Here is a 19,193-nt window from a genome sequence, read left to right as displayed (position 1 = left end):
AAATTTACAAGGCACTAATCATTCATTCATTCATTCAATCAATATTATTAAACAGCTACTATGCAGCAGACACTAATTCAACATTTAGTTATAAAATCTCATTTACTTCCATTTTATGTGCACAACCAACCAGTTGGAAAAGCTTGACCAATGAACGTGAAGTTAACTGTAACCTCTTCACTGGGCCTTCTACTTCTTTGTATTTGCTGCATGGCTGGGCGCAGTGCTGACCCTCCATCACTCTGTGTGTAGCAATCATGGGGCTTCTTTTCGAGCACAGCCCTAGCTTTGTTCACTAGGTCGGAAACTCTCTGGTGACAGAAACCACATCTTAGTCAACCTATCTCACTGGATCACCGGTTTGGCATCATGTAGGAACTCAATAATTATTTTCTTTCTTTTCTTTATATTTTTACTTTATATTGGAGTAGAGTTGATTTACAATGCTGTGCTAGTTTCAAGTGTACAGTAAAGTGATTCGGTTATACATATACATGTATCTATTCTTTTTCAGATTCTTTTCCCATGTACGTTATTACAGAATACTGAGTAGAGTCCCTTGTGCTACACAGTAGATCCTTGTTGGTTACCTATTTTATATGCAGTAGTGTGTATATGTTAATCCCAAACTCCTAATTTATCCCTCCCCCCTACACCTTTCCCCTTTGGTAACCCTAAGTGTGTTTTCTAAGTCTGTGAGTCTGTTTCTATCTTGTAAATAAGTTCCTTTGTGTAATTATCTTCTCAATGAATAGTACCTTCACAAGCATCTTCTGAGCGAATAAATAAGTAAACCAGTGAATGCCGACAATGAACTTATTCTATGTCTCAATCTCCTTTAACTCCATTAAGACCCACTTTTATGGTAAGAGTATGGCCATCGAATCGGATCATTTCAACTTTTCTTAAATTCTCAGGAGCCAAGAATGATAATATTACAGAAATTACTTCCTGGGGGACTATGTGAAAATGGGACCCAACTCCATTATTCCCTTTCGAAATAACATAATGCCTTTGGAAAGTTCTTAGAAAAAAAAAATTTTCAAACAGACCCAACTTCTTCTTCTTTTACAACAGGCGCCAATAAATGAAGTCATTTTTCTAGAATCATCATCGTAATTCAGGATAACAGATTTGCTTTATTTTCTAAAAACCCAGTGCTCCTTAAACAGTGAGTCTCAAAAGTTGCCTCCTTGACTAATATGGTGCCATTTGTAGTGGAGTCTACTCTGCTATTTTCAGCACGATTTGCTTAGATTGGTGGGGAATAGAACAATGAAAAAAGCAACTTCACGCATACCCATTAGTATCACTCAGTTACACCCACATCGCCTCCATGGTTCATTTGCCTGCTGAGCTGTACTGTGATTCCTACAATTTTACTCCTTCAGCTTAAATATTGATGAAACACCTTGCTGGGGCTAAGATGGGATAAGGTTTACTTAAATTAGTCTCAAAAGTAAAGAAATGAACTGGCTCAAAAAGATATTTCCATTTACAGTCTTTCAAGTTGCAACACAGTTCCATTTTATCATAGTCTGAATTTTACATCAAAATTAATTTCGTATCTCCAAGTAATTTTACATATCAAGTAAAATTGTATTTCAGAGGCATGCAGACAGGGAAGTAAACTGAAAGAAAGTATACGCCCCAAGTTTAAAGTCTGTTCTCTCAAATGTAGGGCTGATGAGATTTAAGTTAAGTACAAAACACTGGGGGTCCAGCGAGAGCAAGCAGATGTATTGCTCAGAGTCACTGTAGAGAATATGCTGCAAAAGGAGGCTCAGGGGAGCAGCTGGGAAGTTACTCTGGTCTAGGTGGTCAGGGATGGACCTCGTGGGGGGACTGATTTTTGAACAGAGACCTGAAAGATGAGTTGCCTGGCCTGAGTCTAGGGAAACTTAAGAAAAGCATCCCAGGCATAGGGAACAGCAAAGAGAAGGCAGTGGGAGAATGTGGTGTGTTTGAGAAACCACAGGAATGTTCAGAACTTATGGTGGTGAGTCTGTTTCAAACCAGGGATTAAAGCTTTGTAGCGTTAGCACTGGACTATGGCGTGTTTAACTCTACGGGACCCAGTGCAGTGACGTGGCTCTTTGGGGTAACGACGGCAAGAGCAGTCTGAGGGCCACGTGCAAGTTGCACGCGATCTTCCCACCGCACCGAGAGCAGCGTGGGGAAGACGAGCATCCGACCGGAGGGAGTGAGGTCACCTGGGTTCTGGTCGCTCATTGGCCACCAACTTAGTGGAACCCTAGTTAACATCCCTTGATGTCTCTGGGCGTCAGTTTCCTCCTACGTAAAGTGGTGGGATAGGATTCTATGAACTCTGAGACAGAGACACAGCACACATGCCTCGTCTTATACACCAATTCCAATTGGTAGCGATGTCTGCCTCTGGCCCAAGGATCACAGTGGTATCCACAGACCTGCCGGCCCTGCTCTGCTCTTCTTTTCCAAAATATTGTGTGATCATATGAGAAAGAAGATTTGGCATATGTTCACATTAAAGGTATATGTTCGGCTTGAATTTCCTGTGCATGTTTTCTTGCTAGTAGAAGAAAGAAAGAGTGAAATAGCTAAAAAGGCAGAAAGGTGGGCAGGAAGAGGAGGAAAGGAAACTTAGGCTGTGGATGATACCAAAATGAGTAAGGGGTCATCAACAAGTTCATACTAACAAACACATTGTAAGTATTTGGATTTTCCTTCCAACACACATAATTTTGAAATGCAATCTGTTTTTCATTACGGGCCTAATTTGTCAAATCTATTACCCTTGGCTAGATTTCAGGTAGCTTATAAACAGCTAATGTAGGCAAGTAAGAAACACCCACCAAGCCTCTGCTGGAGCCTGTGGTACCAGGGGTGAACGTCTCCCGCCCACCCTACAGGACAGAAGCCCAGAGCTGCCCTCTCACTCGCTCCTCCAAGAGGGGAAGTCAACATACAAACACACTCTCCTTTCTTGTTCTTGAATCTTGTACTGAAAGGTCATTCAGAATTTCAATATCTAAATGATTCTAATCTAGACTGGGTACTGTTAGATTCCAGGAAAAAAAACAATCGCGCTCAGACACACACACAAATCCCAACTGCCCACTCTTATCTTTCAGTGTTGAATTCCACACTCTGAATTGCCACCATAAGGAGAGCCCACGCCTGATCTGTCTTATTTTCCTTTCTCTTAATTTGACAACTTGCCTGTTCTCACCCCAAGGCACTTAAATATCTAGGCACAGATACAGATGCTATAGATACAGATATGCCATTTCCTGAGTCAGCATCTTACCTCAATCCCCATCAACTGCTTACCAATGATGCCAAAACAATACTCCACTAACTTCACTGCAACTTAGCCTTTCTAAATGTTAAGACAATGAAAGGGAAATGTGGCCCCAACATTGCAGAAGTTCTACAGAAACTGGTCTTTTCTTCAGGTTGCTCTACTGACCCACAAGAATGGACCTTTCCCTTTAAGTGGGCTGAAAAATGAACTGACTAATATCAACTGCGCCTGCTCTGAGTCTATCTTCCTTCCGTTTTTATAATACTGATAATAATTTGCATTTAAGTGGCACCCAACATTGAACACAGCATTTACAAACCACATTATGGGGGCTTCCCTGGTGGTGCAGTGGTTGAGAATCTGCCTGCCAATGCAAGGGACACGGGTTCGAGCCCTGGTCTGGGAAGATCCCACATGCTGCGGAGCAACTGGGCCCGTGAGCCACAACTACTGAGCCTGTGCGTCTGGAGCCTGTGCTCCGCAACAAGAGAGGCCACCATAGTGAGAGGCCCGCGCACCACGATGAAGAGGGGCCCCCGCTTGCCACAACTAGAGAAAGCCCTCGCACAGAAACGAAGACCCAACGCAACAAAAAATAAATAAATAAATTTAAAAATAAATAAATACTCCTGTTCTCCGTTTAAAAAAAAAATTAAAAACAGGAAAATTTTAAAAAAAGAACCATATTATGCAGCTTGATCTTTGGCGAGCACCTGGTGTCGTAAGTGGGAAAAGCAAGCGTCTGAGGGTAGAGCAATCTCAGCTGCCCTCCGCCACCTTCTAAACCCTATGCTGGCAGCAGGTCCATCAGGCCATGTCTGTCCTCTAAGCAAAACCCCACTTTACTGATTTGGCTGTTTCAAATTAAGGCAGCTCCTGGTAGCCACCCAGACATGTTCCTTGAAGAAGCCCTCTCTATTTCTGACAGCATCATAAGTGACTCTTTTGTTTCTTTGTTTTGTTTTGTTTTGTTTTTAATTAATTCCCCTCTGCCCTTTTACGTTGGTTACACTAGTCCACTGAAGTTACTGATGACAAACCTGGCGGGGCCCAGTACATTCCTGTGAGTCAGCAAACCGTGGTGCTACTACATCCCCTCATTCCTGGAGGTAGAGATGACACCTCGTTTAACATGAGCTAGTTATCAACTATAGCCATCAACTGTGACTGATACGCCTGAAAATGGCGATAAATCAATCCTTCCGTCATCTGTTCAATCACAGAGGCTGGGGAGACCTAGCAAGAGAAATTCCTGAGTTTTTTTATTTAGAAGCTCAAACACTGTCGGGGTTACCAGGCTACTACTTGATGGTGGCCTGACTCAGCCCAGGGAACTGCTAAGTCAATCAAGTACAGGTCTGTGTGTGGGTCCAGTTCTACGTGAACAAAGCAAGTTCAACAAAATTCAAGGGTTCAGTGAGCAAAATTCCAAGGTCAGCCTCTGCTACATCCCTGCCCTGGTTTTGTGGAGGGTGAAAGGGCGGTCAAGTGATGCTATTCTTGGTCCCCAGTCAGCTGAAGCTGGAACAACATAAACTTCAGGTCTTGAAATGGAGCAGGACCCTACGGTCTTTCCTCCCCCAGCCCATGTCCTCTGCCTGCCTTCTGTCTGTGGAAAAACTTAGCCAATGAATAAGTTTAATCAGAGAAGTGAGAAAATGCAGAAGCAAAGGAAAACGAGACTAAGTAATAATAGTTCAGTCATTAAGCAAAGTTAAGGACCTTTAGTCCCTCCTCAAGGGCTAAAGATCATACTCCGAGCCATATCCTGTGAGCTGTCTTGTAGATACCGAAACCCTCACCAGGGGGACGAAGTTAACTACAAGATGCCATGACATAAGCAGCCACAATTCCAAGAGCTGGCCTCAAAGAAATAGAAACAAACCGACCCTGGAACTGCAGACTAACTGCACCTGAAACAATCAAGATGACGCTTGCTCAGACCACCGATGACCAATTTCAAGATGACGGCCAGAGCTGACTGTGCTGTTTCTGCGCGAAGCCCCCTCCCTCCATCTATAGAAGCTCCTGACCCCTGGTTGTCAGTGCAGGGGAGCTGGCCTTTGGACGGGCATCCACCCCCGCATCCAAAATAAAGCAAACTTTCCTTTCCACCAGCCTGGCCTCTTTATTGGCTTTTGAGCAGCGAGCAGCCAGGCCCCACTTTCGGTTACAGTCTGAGTGACATAAATTAATGTTTCCTCAATAATAATAACCAATCATTTTTAGAAAATATACTTCTAATTCACCCCACTTCAACTTTCTTGTTCTGGGAACAATATGTACACTCCAAGGTGCACACACTCTCCTTTTTTTATTGTGGTGAAACATACACAATGTAACATGTACCGTTGTCACCATGTTTAAGGGTACAGTTCCGTGGCATGAAGTGCATTCACACCGCTGTGCACACCCTCCCTGTAAAGGATGCCACCCGCTTACATCACATTTGTATGAGAGATATTTTACTAACCTCTCACTTCCTGTTGCTGATACTCTTTGCTTTTAAGGACGGGGTGTGAAATCCACATCCACGGGTGATGCTTGCGGAGCTGTGGGAGCAGGTAGTGGGTTACAAACCCCACAGCGCCGGCCAGGACAAACAGCACGATGCTGAGAAACGGCTGCGACAGAAGAGGGTAAGAGTCAGTGTGCAGTCTGAAGGACGGTGAGGGGTGCCCGCAAAGAACACGGAACACTGTCCTCCCTCCCTGCCCCTCCTAAGGCATACACAGCCAAACTGGGTTCTTGCTTCAGGCCTCTGAAAATTTCTCCCGTATCGCATGAAGCTGATCTCTGTGTTGAGAACCACCGAGACAGGGTGGAGAAGAGGCTGAGACATTCTGCCCATGAGAAGACGTTTTCTTGTTTTTTGTTATTTTTTTTTTTTATAAAGAAGGGATGGAGAATAACAGATTTAGCTAACAGACTTTTCCTCGTTGAAAGGAAAGTGAGACAGCAACTGTCTGCAAGCACCTTCAGCCAGAAGTCCCATCTGGAGCCCTCTAATTTTGTTTCTCCAACTGAAAATTATGTTCCGATAATCTTTTTGGCTCTGTGACTTCCGTCTCACTCCCGACGGTGAGTCCTCCCTTCTCTGCTCGTAGTAGTGAGTTGGGAGCCTGTCTTACTACTGCTGACTGTCCTCACGGTGGATTCCACGAAATGCGCAAACAAAACAGCTCCCCAGGTGGGGAAACAGAAAGGGTACGAATGCACTCTGTGATGTGGATCAAAGCTCCTCTTGGACATAACTCGTAACACATCTGGATATATCCCTTCAAGCCCTCAACTGGCCTTTTCTGTACTTCCCCTGGCTCCACCATCCCGTCAATAGTCTGGAGGTGCACAGTGGGCTTTGCTTATTACAGAGAATAAGGAGGGGGTAAGAGTGCAGAGCCACATGGATACATACTCGCAAGGACAGGAACACAGTGCTGGCACTGACGGCAAAGGACAGAATGGCAGCCACCGAGCAGATGATGAGATCCGATTTTAAGATATCCTTCTGTAAACAGAAAACAAGGGTATAGTTTGCTCTTCTGTGTTTCTCTCAGCTATTCCGGGTGACCAGGTAAATCAGGGGACAGGATCTTGACCCTGGATAATCTACACCTGCAGCCCATCACTTACCTGATCAATTCCCAATGGCACACACTGGATGGACTGTTTGCCACCTCCTGTTTGGGGAATATCAGGGAAACTAAGGCAGAGGGTGAGGAAGAGGAAATGCGGACTGCAATGCCTCCATCCGCTAGCCAGGGAGAGAAGAAAGGTTTTCTAACCCGTGGAAGAGGCATAATTTTCTTCTCTACGAGCAGATCAGATGCAACATGCCCAGGTGTGATAAAGGAGGATAAAGCGCAAATCATCTCTACTCGCCTTTGGCATGGCTTATGTTTTAACATGCGCACAGCCTGGGTATGCCAAACAGAGGCCTCTTACACGTTTACCTATTTCTTCGGCCCAGAACAGACTTTACATTTCAATTCACCAGTCAAATTAGGTAAAGGCTATTTCCAAATAATTTAAGTATATTTATATTATGTACACATATACAGAAAATGAAATGTCGGTAACTTGCTAATAATTTTCCATCATGCAAAATCGTGGTGTGAGCAGGCAGTAGGGAAACAAAGCAAAGTTAGACCAAAGAATGTTATTAATACTGCAGATATATGAAGGAAGGCGTGTTAGCTCAAACAGGGTACGATATTGCTGACTGATAGAGCTAAAAGGAACCTTAAGGGATCATCAAATTTCTCCTCTCTTCAGAGACCAATTAGCTGCTGTACACAGTTATTGAACATTTTAAGGTATCACACACTGTTATTTGAAAACTCTGAAATCATTAAACATACCAATGTATCGTATTGAAAAGGAATTATGCCTCTTAAATAACAGTTTTGAATGTTATCTACCAGAAAATCAGACAGAATATACAGCTCTGTTTCCCTACATCCTCCCTTTTTTTCTTTTCACACAAACCGTATTTCCATTTACCTACATTTCCTCCCTGACCTTTTTCTTTTCTTGTCTTTCTAAAATTAAAATGTGGAGTTCCTTGCAAGTCATACTGCTGGCTTCCTGACTGAATTGATATCCAAAGTGATGGAAAGAAATCAGGAAGGCAGCTTAAATGGAATAAAAACAACCTGAACCATGTGATGAAAAATCAACACGGCTTGGTTGGGATAATCAATAATACAGTGAAGAGATACATTCTCAACATCAATTACCAATTAGCTGCTAAAGTTGTTTTGAATTTCCAATCTCAAAAGATTACAATTCACATACAAGTATTGAATAGATAAGGAATCGTAGTGATAAACCAAATTCTAGATTTATTCTTAGTAATGGTAATCTGATTTTTGAGCTGGGAAAATCATTGGTTTTTAATTCTGAATCTATAAAATTTTTGTGATCAGAAGTGTTCTTGAAAATTTACTACTGGTAAATGGCAAAAATTTGTTATCTCCTTTCATCCCAAATGCTTACAAAAGGCCAAACCTTTCTGGAGGAAAGTTCTGTAATTCACTGCATCTTTAGGCTGTGGAAATATGTTAACTTTTATTTCCTATTTTTCACTGACATGGTTTATGTCACTTAAAAATGGCTGAATGCTGGGCTTCCCTGGTGGCGCAGTGGTTGAGAGTCCGCCTGCCGATGCAGGGGACACGGGTTTGTGCCCCGGTCCGCGAAGATCCCACATGCTGCGGAGCGGCTGGGCCCGTGAGCCATGGCCGCTGAGCCTGCGCGTCCGGAGCCTGTGCTCCGCAACGGGAGAGGCCACAACAGTGAGAGGTCCGCGTACCGCAAAAAAAAAAAAAAAAAAAAAAAAAAAATTGCTGAATGCTTATCCAAAAAGGAGATACATATTTTCCCACATATTCTAATTTAAAATTGTGTCATCTTTAATTGACCACTCATCCCTGTTTAAAGGCAAAACAGTGGGCCACCAGGGCAAGTGTTGGGGGGAGAAGGGTTGCATCTGCACGTTTCTTAAAGCAATAGGGAGAATGACCTCAGATTATTTTTAATTTTTTTTCCAAAGTTGGACGATATACAGGAAGTTCACTGATTTTTGTCAGTGTCATCAGTATCCTTGTAAATACAAACCTTTATACAGCCTCTATTTATTATCTTTCTGTCCATTTCTTTTCTTTGTTGTAATTTTTAAATAGCTCTATTGAGATATAATTGACATACAAAAACCCTGTGTGTGTGTGTGTGTGTGTGTGTGTGTGTGCGCACATATAGAGATATGGTGTACAATTTGATGACTTTTGACCTAGGTATATCCCCATGAAACCATCACCATAATTAAGATAATTAGCATGTTCATCACACATACCCCAAATTTCCTCTCCTGACCTTTTCAAATCTATCTCTCTCTTCTCTCCTCACCTATCCTCAGATAAACACTGCCCTGCTCCATCACTATAATTTGTTTTCATTTCCTAGAATGTTATATAAATAGAACTGTAGACAATGTATTCTTTTCTGGTCTGGCTTCTCTCACTAGTATAATTATTCTGAGATTAATCCATGTGTTATCTGTATCAATAGTCCATTCCTTTTCGGTGCTGTATAATATTCCTCTGTATGGATGTACCCCACACTGTGTTGAAACATTCACTCATGGATAGACATCTGACTTGTTCCCGGTTTGGGGCTATTGTAAATAAAACTGCTATGAATATTCACAGACCTGTTTCTGGACACATGCTTTTGTCTCTCTTGTGTAAATACCTAATAGTAGAATGTTTGGATCATATGGTAGGTTTAGGCTTAACATTTTAAGAAACTGCCACATGATTTTCCCAAGCTGTTGTAACCATTTTACATTCTCACTGGCAATCTGGAGGGTTCCAATTGCTTCGTATCCTTGACAAGGATACACACTTGGTGTAGTCAGCATTTTTAATTTTAGCCATTCCAGTGGTTGTGCGGTACAGTGGTTCTCAACACTGCCTTCTCAACAATTTTATCAGCTGGGGACAATCTGACCTCCCAAGGGATTTTGGAAAGTCTGGAGACGTTTTTGTTACATTTTGGGTAGAGGAAGAGTGTTACTGGCATCTGGTGGGTAGAGGCCCAGGATGCAGCTAAACATCCTACAATGCTCAGGATAATGACTGACAACAGAGAATTATCAGGCTCAGTGTCAATAGTGTGAGGTCAAGAAAGCTTGATATAGCAGTATCTAATTATGGTTTTAATTCGCATTTTCCAATGGCTAACAATGTCGAGCATTTTTCATGTACTTAATTTTTTAAAGGTCATTTACAATAGCATCCAAAATAGGAAATATTTAGGGATAAATATGACAAAAATAGGCAAGATCTGTACATTGAAAGCTATGAAACACTGCTGAGAGAAACTAGAGAAATAAATGGAGAGATATACCATGTTCTTGGATTTGACAATTCAATATTGTTAAGGAATCAGTTCTCACCAAATTGATTTACAGAGTCAGTGCAATCCTAGTCAAAATTCTAACAGGATTTTTCTGTACAAATTGGCAAGCTAATTCAAAAATTTATTTGGAAATGCAATGGACCTAGACTAAGTAAGACAACTTTGAAAAAGAAGAACAAAGTTGGAGGACATTCAATATCTGGTTTCAGAACTTGTATGTGCAAAACTACAGTAATCAGGTATTGATGGTATTGGCACAAAATATACATCAAGGTTAACTGAACAGAATAAAGCGTCCATAAATAAACCAACATGTAAATAACCAACTGATTTTAAACAAAGAGGTCGGGACTTCCCTGGTGGCACAGTGGTTAAGAATCTGCCTGCCAATGCAGGGAACACGGGTTCAATCCCCAGTCTAGGAAGATCCCACAGGCCACGGAGCAATTAAGCCTGTGCACCACAACTACTGAGCGTGCGCTCTAGAGCCCAAAAGCCACAACTACTGAGCCCATGTGCCACAACTACTGAAGCCACGTGCCTAGAGTCCACACTCCACCACAAGAGAAGCCACCACAATGAGAATCCCGCACGCTGCAACGAAGAGTAGCCCCCACTCGCCACAGCTAGAGAAAGCCCACACAGCAACGAAGACCCAACACAGCCAAAGATAAATAAATAAAATTAATTATTAAAAAATATACAAAGAGGTCAAGGTAAAATGGCACCTTTCCCCAAAATAAGGTAGAGGATAAATCTTTTTAACGAATGGTTCTGGAGCAGTTGAATAGCCATCTACAAAAACAAAACAACAAAAAGCTCCTTTACACTTACCTCACATCACGTACAAAAATTAACTCAACCTGCCTCATAAATCTAAGTTACACTATCGAATTTTTCAAAGAAAACATAAGAGGAAATCTTAGTGACCTTGGGTTTGGCAAAGCTTTCTTAAATAGGACACTAGAAGCTGGAATTATAAAAGAAAAAAAAGTCATAATTTGAATTTTATGAAAATTTAAAACATCTGTTCTTCAAAAGACTTTGTTATAGAATGAAAAGGCAAGGCAAAGCTTGGGAAAAAAACATTTGCAAAACATACATCCAACAAAAGACTTTTATCTATAATATATAAAGAACTTTACTAATCGATAAGAAGTCCAACAACTCTTCCCTACCCCATTCCTAGCTGCACATGGGCAAAAGTTTTGAACAGACTCACCAAAGGAGATGGCAGATGGTAATTACTGAGCTTTTTCCTCGTGGTGCCAAGGAATAAAAATATAGATGACTCTTAATATTGGTGAAAGTAACATCAGCAAAATAAAAAGGAAATGACTCCCTCTTTTCCTACAGCCACCAAAGAGCAGATATTATTTTGCTCCAAAAATTGTATTCTTGAAAATATTTTTCAAAAGGAACCTTGAAAGACACCTGGACCTCAGAGATTGTTGCTGTGTTTTCTGGGCCAGTATTTTTGCCTGTGGATGCTGAATCATAGTTCTAGCTGTAAAGACAAATGTACATGGCTTTTCTATGAATGTTTCACAAAGGTCCAATCTTAGTGTACATATAATTTACAAAAGAAACAAAAGTTTCTTTTGTAACCATTATAAATATTATTGTATAGACTTACTAACAGTATCTTACTGGCTAAATAATTTTTCATCTTGTAATGCCATACACAGACACACCCATACATACACAAAACAGTGTCATAGTGGACACTCAAAGTATTAATTTAGTGAATGAAACTGAATGCAAACTTCTCCTAACTGCTAGATATTACGTTGTCTTCCATTTTTTACCCTAATGAAGTATGCTGCAATCATTATCTTTTTGCAACTAATTCTTTTTTCATATTTTGAATTAATTCTCTAGAAAATCTATGACAGATTTACTATATCATAGATTATGAATATTTCACAATTCTTGATAAATTATGCCTTACCAGATGATTGTAATAATTTACACAAATACAATGTCTAAGAGATCTCATCTTGTCACAATTGGCAATATCATTAGTTTATCCTGTGCTAATTGAGTGGAACAAAAAATGCCATCTTATTTTAACTTGCATTTCTTTATTTATAATAAGTGTAAATATACTTCATACATTTACCTACTAAATACTGTTCCTAAATGAAATGTACATATTAATATCATTTGCTTATAGAGTTTAAAAAATCAAATTATAAAAGTAGTTGGTACAAGAAAGATACTTAACTTTTACCAAATTCGTAACAAATATTTTTACCAAATTATTTGCATTTTATTGCCCTTTTTTACATATAGAAATTAAAATTTTTATGCACTCAAATCTGTGTGTGTGTGTGCACGCACGCACGTGTGTGTTATTTTTATCTTATAGATTCCATGGTCTGGAAAATCATTTGCTTTCTTGAATTTGAATAAATGTTTGATTTTATTTCATGCTCTTTATTGAAAATTTCTTTTACATTTTTAAAAACGCAAGCCATGCATACAGAAAAATGTATAAAATAAGTATGTACAATTTAAGAATAATTGTAAAGTGAATGCCTCAGTGACCACCTCCTGGTTGAAGGAAATCTAGCATTCCCAGCCCCCAAAAAGCCCCTTGTATGTGGTTCCCTGATCATAAATCCTTCTTTCCCCTCTTGGGGTTCCCTATCAACTATCCTGATTGATGAAAATCATTTTCTTGCTTTAAAAAAGAGAATGTTTGCTATTTATGTTTGTAACCGTACGCAGCTTAGTTTGTGTACTTCTCCCCAACAGATGGCACCATACTATACGTATCTGTTTGCGTCTTGCTTCCTTTGCTCAACGTTGTGTGGTTAAAATTCACCATATATAGCTCTAGTAAGGTCTTTTCCTTTGCTGAAGGGGACATTCTACTGTGGGTGGAATTTCTAGTGGCTTCAGTGTGGGGCTCTTATGAACAAATTCTATGATGAGCAATCTTATATGTGTATTTTGGTACAAATGTTCAAGATTTGCTCCAGGGTAAATATGTATTTAGAAATAGAATTGCTGGCTGTAGTGTATATGTAGCTTCAATTTTATAATACCAGACTGCTTCCAAAACAGATATACAAATTTACACTACCACCAGCAGTGCGTGAGAGTTCCCTTGTGCCACACTTTTGTCAACACTTAGTATTGTGAGAACTTTAATTTTTTGTCAGTCTGGTTGGTGTGAAATGGTAACTCAGTGTGGTTTTAGGTTGGAGTTTCCTGATTAGTAATTAGATTGCATATATAGTCATGTTTTAGCCATTTATATTTACCCACTTTTAATTGAGATATATGGCTTTCTTAATGATTTATAGGAATTTTATGTTTCATCATGACATTAGTGCTTTATCAACTATATATATTCTATAAGTTGTTTCCCATTCTGTGGCTTGTTTTTTTAAGTCTTTTTTTCTGTATTATTTGATAAATCAAAGGTCATAATTTTAATGAATTTGAATTTTTGTGTTATTTTTAAAAATTTTTCCTACCCTGATATAAAGATAATTTCCTTCATTATGATTCTAAGTGCTTTCAGGATTTGTCCTCTCATATTTAGGTGTATGATCCATCTGGAATTGACTTTTAAGTATAGTGTAACAGAGGAGTCCTATTATATTTTGTTACTTAGAAGAACTTCTATTTTTTTCATTCCTTTTTTCCTTCTATACAGGGTTGGAACTTACATGCTTTGTTTCTATTCCTTTAGTAGTTATACTAGACAACCCAACATGCAGGCTTAACTTATCACAGTCTAAATTTAATCAATATTTTAATTCATCTTCTGGACATGACTAAGAACTTTCAAGTCTTGGAGTCCATTTCTCCTCCCATCCAAACTTGTATGTTATTGTACTCACATATTTCAATTCTACTTTACATTTTTTAAGCCAACCATACACTCACTACGGTTTTATACAGTTGAACTTTATTTAGATTTACTAATGTATTTGCCACTTTCTCTTCTCTTTGTGCTTTCTTGCAAATTAGACCATCTGAGATCACTTTCTGTTGAACACTGTCCTTCAGAATTACATTCAGTGAGAATCTCTCAGCATTTTTCTAAAATATTTTTATTTTGTCCTCATTCTTTTTTTTTTTTTTTTTTTTTTTTTGCGGTACACGGGCCTCTCACTGTTGTGGCCCCTCCCGTTGTGGAGCACAGGCTCTGGACGCACAGGCTCAGTGGCCATGGCTCACGGGCCCAGCCGCTCCACAGCATGTGGGATCTTCCCGGACCGGGGCACGAACCTGTGTCCCCTGCATCGGTAGGCGGACTCTCAACCACTGCGCCACCAGGGAAGCCCTGTCCTCATTCTTGAAGGATATTTTCACTGGGCATAGAACTCTAGCTTGGCAGTTATTTGCTTTACAGTACTTCAAATCTATCAAGTTGTCTTCCGGTTTCTACTATTGCTTTTGATAATGGAGCATTGAGGCTGTCATTCATTTGCATGTAATCTGTTCATTCTGTTTAACCAATTTAAGATAGTCTGTATCTTTGGTGTACTGCAGTTTCACTATGTTTTGTTCATTGTGGATTCTTCTTTAATTTATCCTGCTTATGATTCACCAGAATTCTTTTTGTTTGTTTGTTTTTTTGCGGTACGCGGGCCTCTCAGTGCCGTGGCCTCTCCCGTCACGGAGCATAGGCTCCGGACGCGCAGGCTCAGCGGCCATGGCCCACGGGCCCAGCCGTTCTGCGGCATGTGGGATCTTCCTGGACCTGGGCACGAACCCGCGTCCCCTGCATCGGCAGGTGGACTCTCAACCACTGTGCCACCAGGGAAGCCCTCACCAGAATTCTTAAATCTCTGATCAGTGTCTTTCATCAGTTATGGTAAATAGTCAAATATTATCTCATCAAATATTCATTATGCTTCAGTCTCTCTCCCTTTTTTCTGGAATTCTGATTAGATATATAGTATATCTTCTTACTCCATCCTTCATGCCTCTGCATCTCTGTTTCATATTTCCTAATTTTTTGTCTATCAGTGTTGCATTCTGGATACTTTCTTCTGTCTTGATCTTTCAATTCACTAATTCTCTCTTCAGAGGTATCTAATCTCCCATATGTGTGTGTGTGTGTGTGTGTTTACTTTAATTGCTTCATTTTGTTTATTTAGGAAGGACTCTCTGGTTCTCTTTCAAACATTCTGGATCATTTGCTATATTTTCTGTTGTCTATAAATTTTAAGACTTTTATTTCTTTAAACACAGTAAGTAGAGTTGTTTCAAATCTACATCTGATCCTTCCAATATCTGAAGTGTTTGCAAACCTACTTCTGCTGGCTCTTTGTTTTTCTGTGTAGTTTTAAATTTTTTATTGAAAGCTGCTCATATCCCTTAGAAAATTGGTTTTGGGAATGCTTGGAGACCTAGGAGGAAGGAATCCTTTAGAGAGGAGTCATGTGTTTGTGTTTTTGTTTTTTTGTCGTGAGGTATTTCTAGTCGGGGGCCACTTTAAGCTACATTCATAAATTGAGGGGGTTTGTACCATCCAGATATTAGCACTTGTACTGCAAATCAATGGAAATGATTCTTTTGTTCAACCTTGGAGCGAGTTTGCTTGCATTCCCCTGGCACTGTGGAGGGTGGAATGGATTCCTTCTGGTTCATTGTTCCACTGAGAGTGCGCCCTTAGTGTCCCAGGTTGATGAGCAGATGGTCTCCCCTTGGACACCCACTTTGGCAGGCTTGGGCTTTCATTTCTCTTCCCCACAGTTGGAGGGCTGAAAACCAATGCTCAAGGTCCCCTGGTTAGGCAGATGTGAAGGTTCCCTTTTTCACTTAAATTCTGACTTGATAATTCCTTATTATTTTGTCAGTTTTTGTCACATTTAAGAAAGATTTTTTCATTTTATTTTATTTTATTGAACTATAGTTGATTTACAATGTCATGCTAATCTCAGGTGTACAGCAAAGTGATTCATATATGTATATATGTATTTTCTTTTTCAGATTTTTTCACTTATAGATTATTACAAAGTTTTGAGTATAGTTCCCTGTGCTCTACAGTAGGTCCTTGTTTATTATCTATTTTATATATAGTAGTGTGTATATGTTAATCCCATCTTCCTAAGACTTTTTTGTATTTTATTCAGAATTTTCAGTATTAATCAGCAGAGTCTGGTTATAATAACAATATACCAGAGATGGAAAATACCAGAGATGGAAAGGTATCATTTGATCTCTCCTTCCCTCTCTCTAACTTAGTGTCTGGGGAGGGATTAGCACATGAAATTCTTTTTCACATCCCACTACTAAAGAACTACTTCAGCACCATACACTGAATAATCAATTCTTGATTGTGACATTTAATTTTCACATAATACATTCATATAAATAATTTGTCTCTTTTCTGTGTTTTACTGACTCACTAACCCCATTCTCTAATCTTGGGTGAGTCTCATATTTTTTCCTGATTACTCAATCTTTATAATGTACTTTAAACCTCAAAGTGCTAAGTTCCTCTTTCTTATTCTTCTTTTTCAGATTTTTTAAGTTATTATTAACTGCTGTACCTCTAAATGAACCTTAGAATTATTTCCCCAAGTTGTGAATATAATTCCTTCAGAACTGTCTTGAACTATAGTAAACCTATATATTTATTAGAAAGAATTGGCATTTAAGAAATTTCAGCCTTCCCATACAAAATCAGGTTATGTCTGTTTATCACCACTTATTCAGAACTTCATTTACATTTTAATAGACTGCTGTAGCTTTCTTTATTTCTGACACTACTTGTTAAAATCATTCTATTATCAACTCATATATTTTGTTGCTATCATGAGTGCAACCATGTTTTCGTTATATCTTCTAGGGTTACTTCTGATATGTTAGAATGCTCTTGTATTTCTGATTTTTTTTTGTCTCTGGTGGTATTTATGAATTCTCTTATTAATCATATGCATTCTTTACGTATGTAATAATGTAATCTACACTTCTTTCTCTTTCAGGATTTAACATTAGCCAGAATTTGTAAAACACTATTCAATAAAATTAATGTTTTGTTGCCTATTTTAATGATAAATCCATGCACGATTAGCTAATAACTCTATTAGCTCTTAATACACAGAATGTTTTAAATCCACTGTGGCATTTTATGTAACACTTCATGCTCCAACCCTAAAAAGAAGTTTAAGAAGCCCTGATCCAACACTACATACCCAGCAGATTTAGACAGCATGGGGCTAGAAAAATCTATGTGATACAACCAATTGTTTGAAAGAAGCTGTCTGAATAATACAGATAAAAATTAATGTTGTTTGCTTGTTTGTCTCTAGATACAATGAAAATAACAAATCTGAATGCGATAGTGAGCTAGTGGGAAGCAGCAGCATAGCACGGGGAAATGAGCTTGGTGCTTTGCGATGACCTAGAGGGGTGGGCTAGGGAGGGTGGGAGGGAGGCTCAAGAGGGAGGGGATATGGGGACATGTGTATGCACATGGCTGATTCACTTTGCTGTGCAACAGAAACTAACACGGTATTGTGAAGCAATTATACTCCAATAAAGATCTATTAAAAAAAAAACATTGAAAGTGATGAAAATGAGTGAGGGTACAAACGGAAAGACCGTGCTAATAAGGCATATGGAAAACGACTAACCTGGCAAACCACTAGTGGAAAGTTTATATTTTTATTAACCATTGAACTGTGGTAATAAACTTTGTGTGCATAACCTGTGCTGCTCATATAGAATAAACCCACTGACAGAGCTCTGGTTATCTCCATTTCTAGATCAATGTCCCTTAAAGCACAGTCTGTGGGTCCCCTGAACAGAATCACCTGGGTGGACAGTCTCATAAATATGCAGATCCCCAGGCCCTGCCCCAGGCCAAGTGGATCAGAATAGAAGAAAGGGCTGGAAAACAGATCAAATGAGGCTCCCTAGGGGTTTCTCATATAAACTAAAATGTAAGGGAAGAGAGACAGAGACAGAGAGAGAGAGAGAGACAAAGAGAGAATAAGAGAGCCAGAGAGAGACATAAAGAAACAAAATCAGAAACAAGGAGGGAAATTTCATCCCTGCACGATGACATGAAAGGTATTATACATCAAAATGTAAAAGCTGAACCTGACAGCCTCGTGAAAATATTATAATTAGATGAGAAGACTTTTCAGAGAGATGAACACACACATCATATTAAATCAGCTACAAGGTATGTGCTCTACATGGTACAAAGCATTTCAAAGTATATTAAAACCAAGTAAGGAAACACCTAACCCATCACGACTAATCATGCTAATGAAATGTCTGCTAGGCAAATTTCTTGTCAGATTTCATTGTAATTTATACATTATTTTTACTGCAATAAATGAGAAAGCATCTTCATCATTCATGAAATCAAGGAACATCTGTGGGGATAGTTCTTTCAAATATCCATGGGAAACTCTTGGGTAGACTTCGGGCCCCCCAGGACTTTCACAGAAATCGATCTGGGAATGTGAGTTTGATCTCGTCCCTCTAAGTTTCCTGGTATAAATATTAGAGGTCAGGTTGTTGATGCTACTTTTGAATGTCAAATGTCTTCTCTGTTATCTGCCATCTCATCAGCTCTGGAAGCTTCACCTCACACCTTGCTTTCAGGTGTATCTCAGCCTTTATGACACAATTATACAGTGCTGAATGTCAATTATACCTCAATAAAACTAGAAGGAAAAAATTAATTCAGCAATTAACGAACTCTTATTCCTAGTGATTTGTGTTTTCATTCCCTTTGGTGACAGACAAGCCTCAATGCTTTAGCTTGAATTGTAACCACACTCAAAGGCACAGAGGTCTGAGCATGAATTCTTTTAAATGCTATCATGTTGGCTATGAGTCTTGCATATTGTCTCGAAATGGTGGATTGTAATTTAACTCATCTAAATTCAACGGAATGTACTGAGCATCCACTAGGCATGAGGCACAGATACTGTGGAGACCAGGACAAATGAGACAAGGCTCCTAGAGGCGCTCGCAATCAATAGCCCATTAACTGCTT

At 39.5% G+C, this 19,193-nt stretch overlaps 1 protein-coding gene across 1 annotated transcript in view; it reads right to left on the bottom strand.

The window, feature by feature from the left end:
• Positions 1–19,193, bottom strand: part of PCNX2 (pecanex 2) — a 274,609-nt gene that overhangs the window by 143,818 nt on the left and 111,598 nt on the right. The window contains exons 18-19 of the mRNA XM_065894194.1: positions 6,702–6,794; positions 5,760–5,910 (exon numbers count right to left, since the gene is read on the bottom strand). Coding sequence (XP_065750266.1) covers positions 5,760–5,910; positions 6,702–6,794 — 244 coding nt within the window. The remainder of the gene's footprint in view (positions 1–5,759; positions 5,911–6,701; positions 6,795–19,193) is intronic.

The sequence above is a fragment of the Phocoena phocoena genome, chromosome 16, assembly GCF_963924675.1.
Source record: "Phocoena phocoena chromosome 16, mPhoPho1.1, whole genome shotgun sequence".
NCBI lineage: Eukaryota > Metazoa > Chordata > Mammalia > Artiodactyla > Phocoenidae > Phocoena > Phocoena phocoena.
Note: the sequence above shows the minus strand (reverse complement) of the source record. Positions and strands in the feature narration are given on the sequence as shown.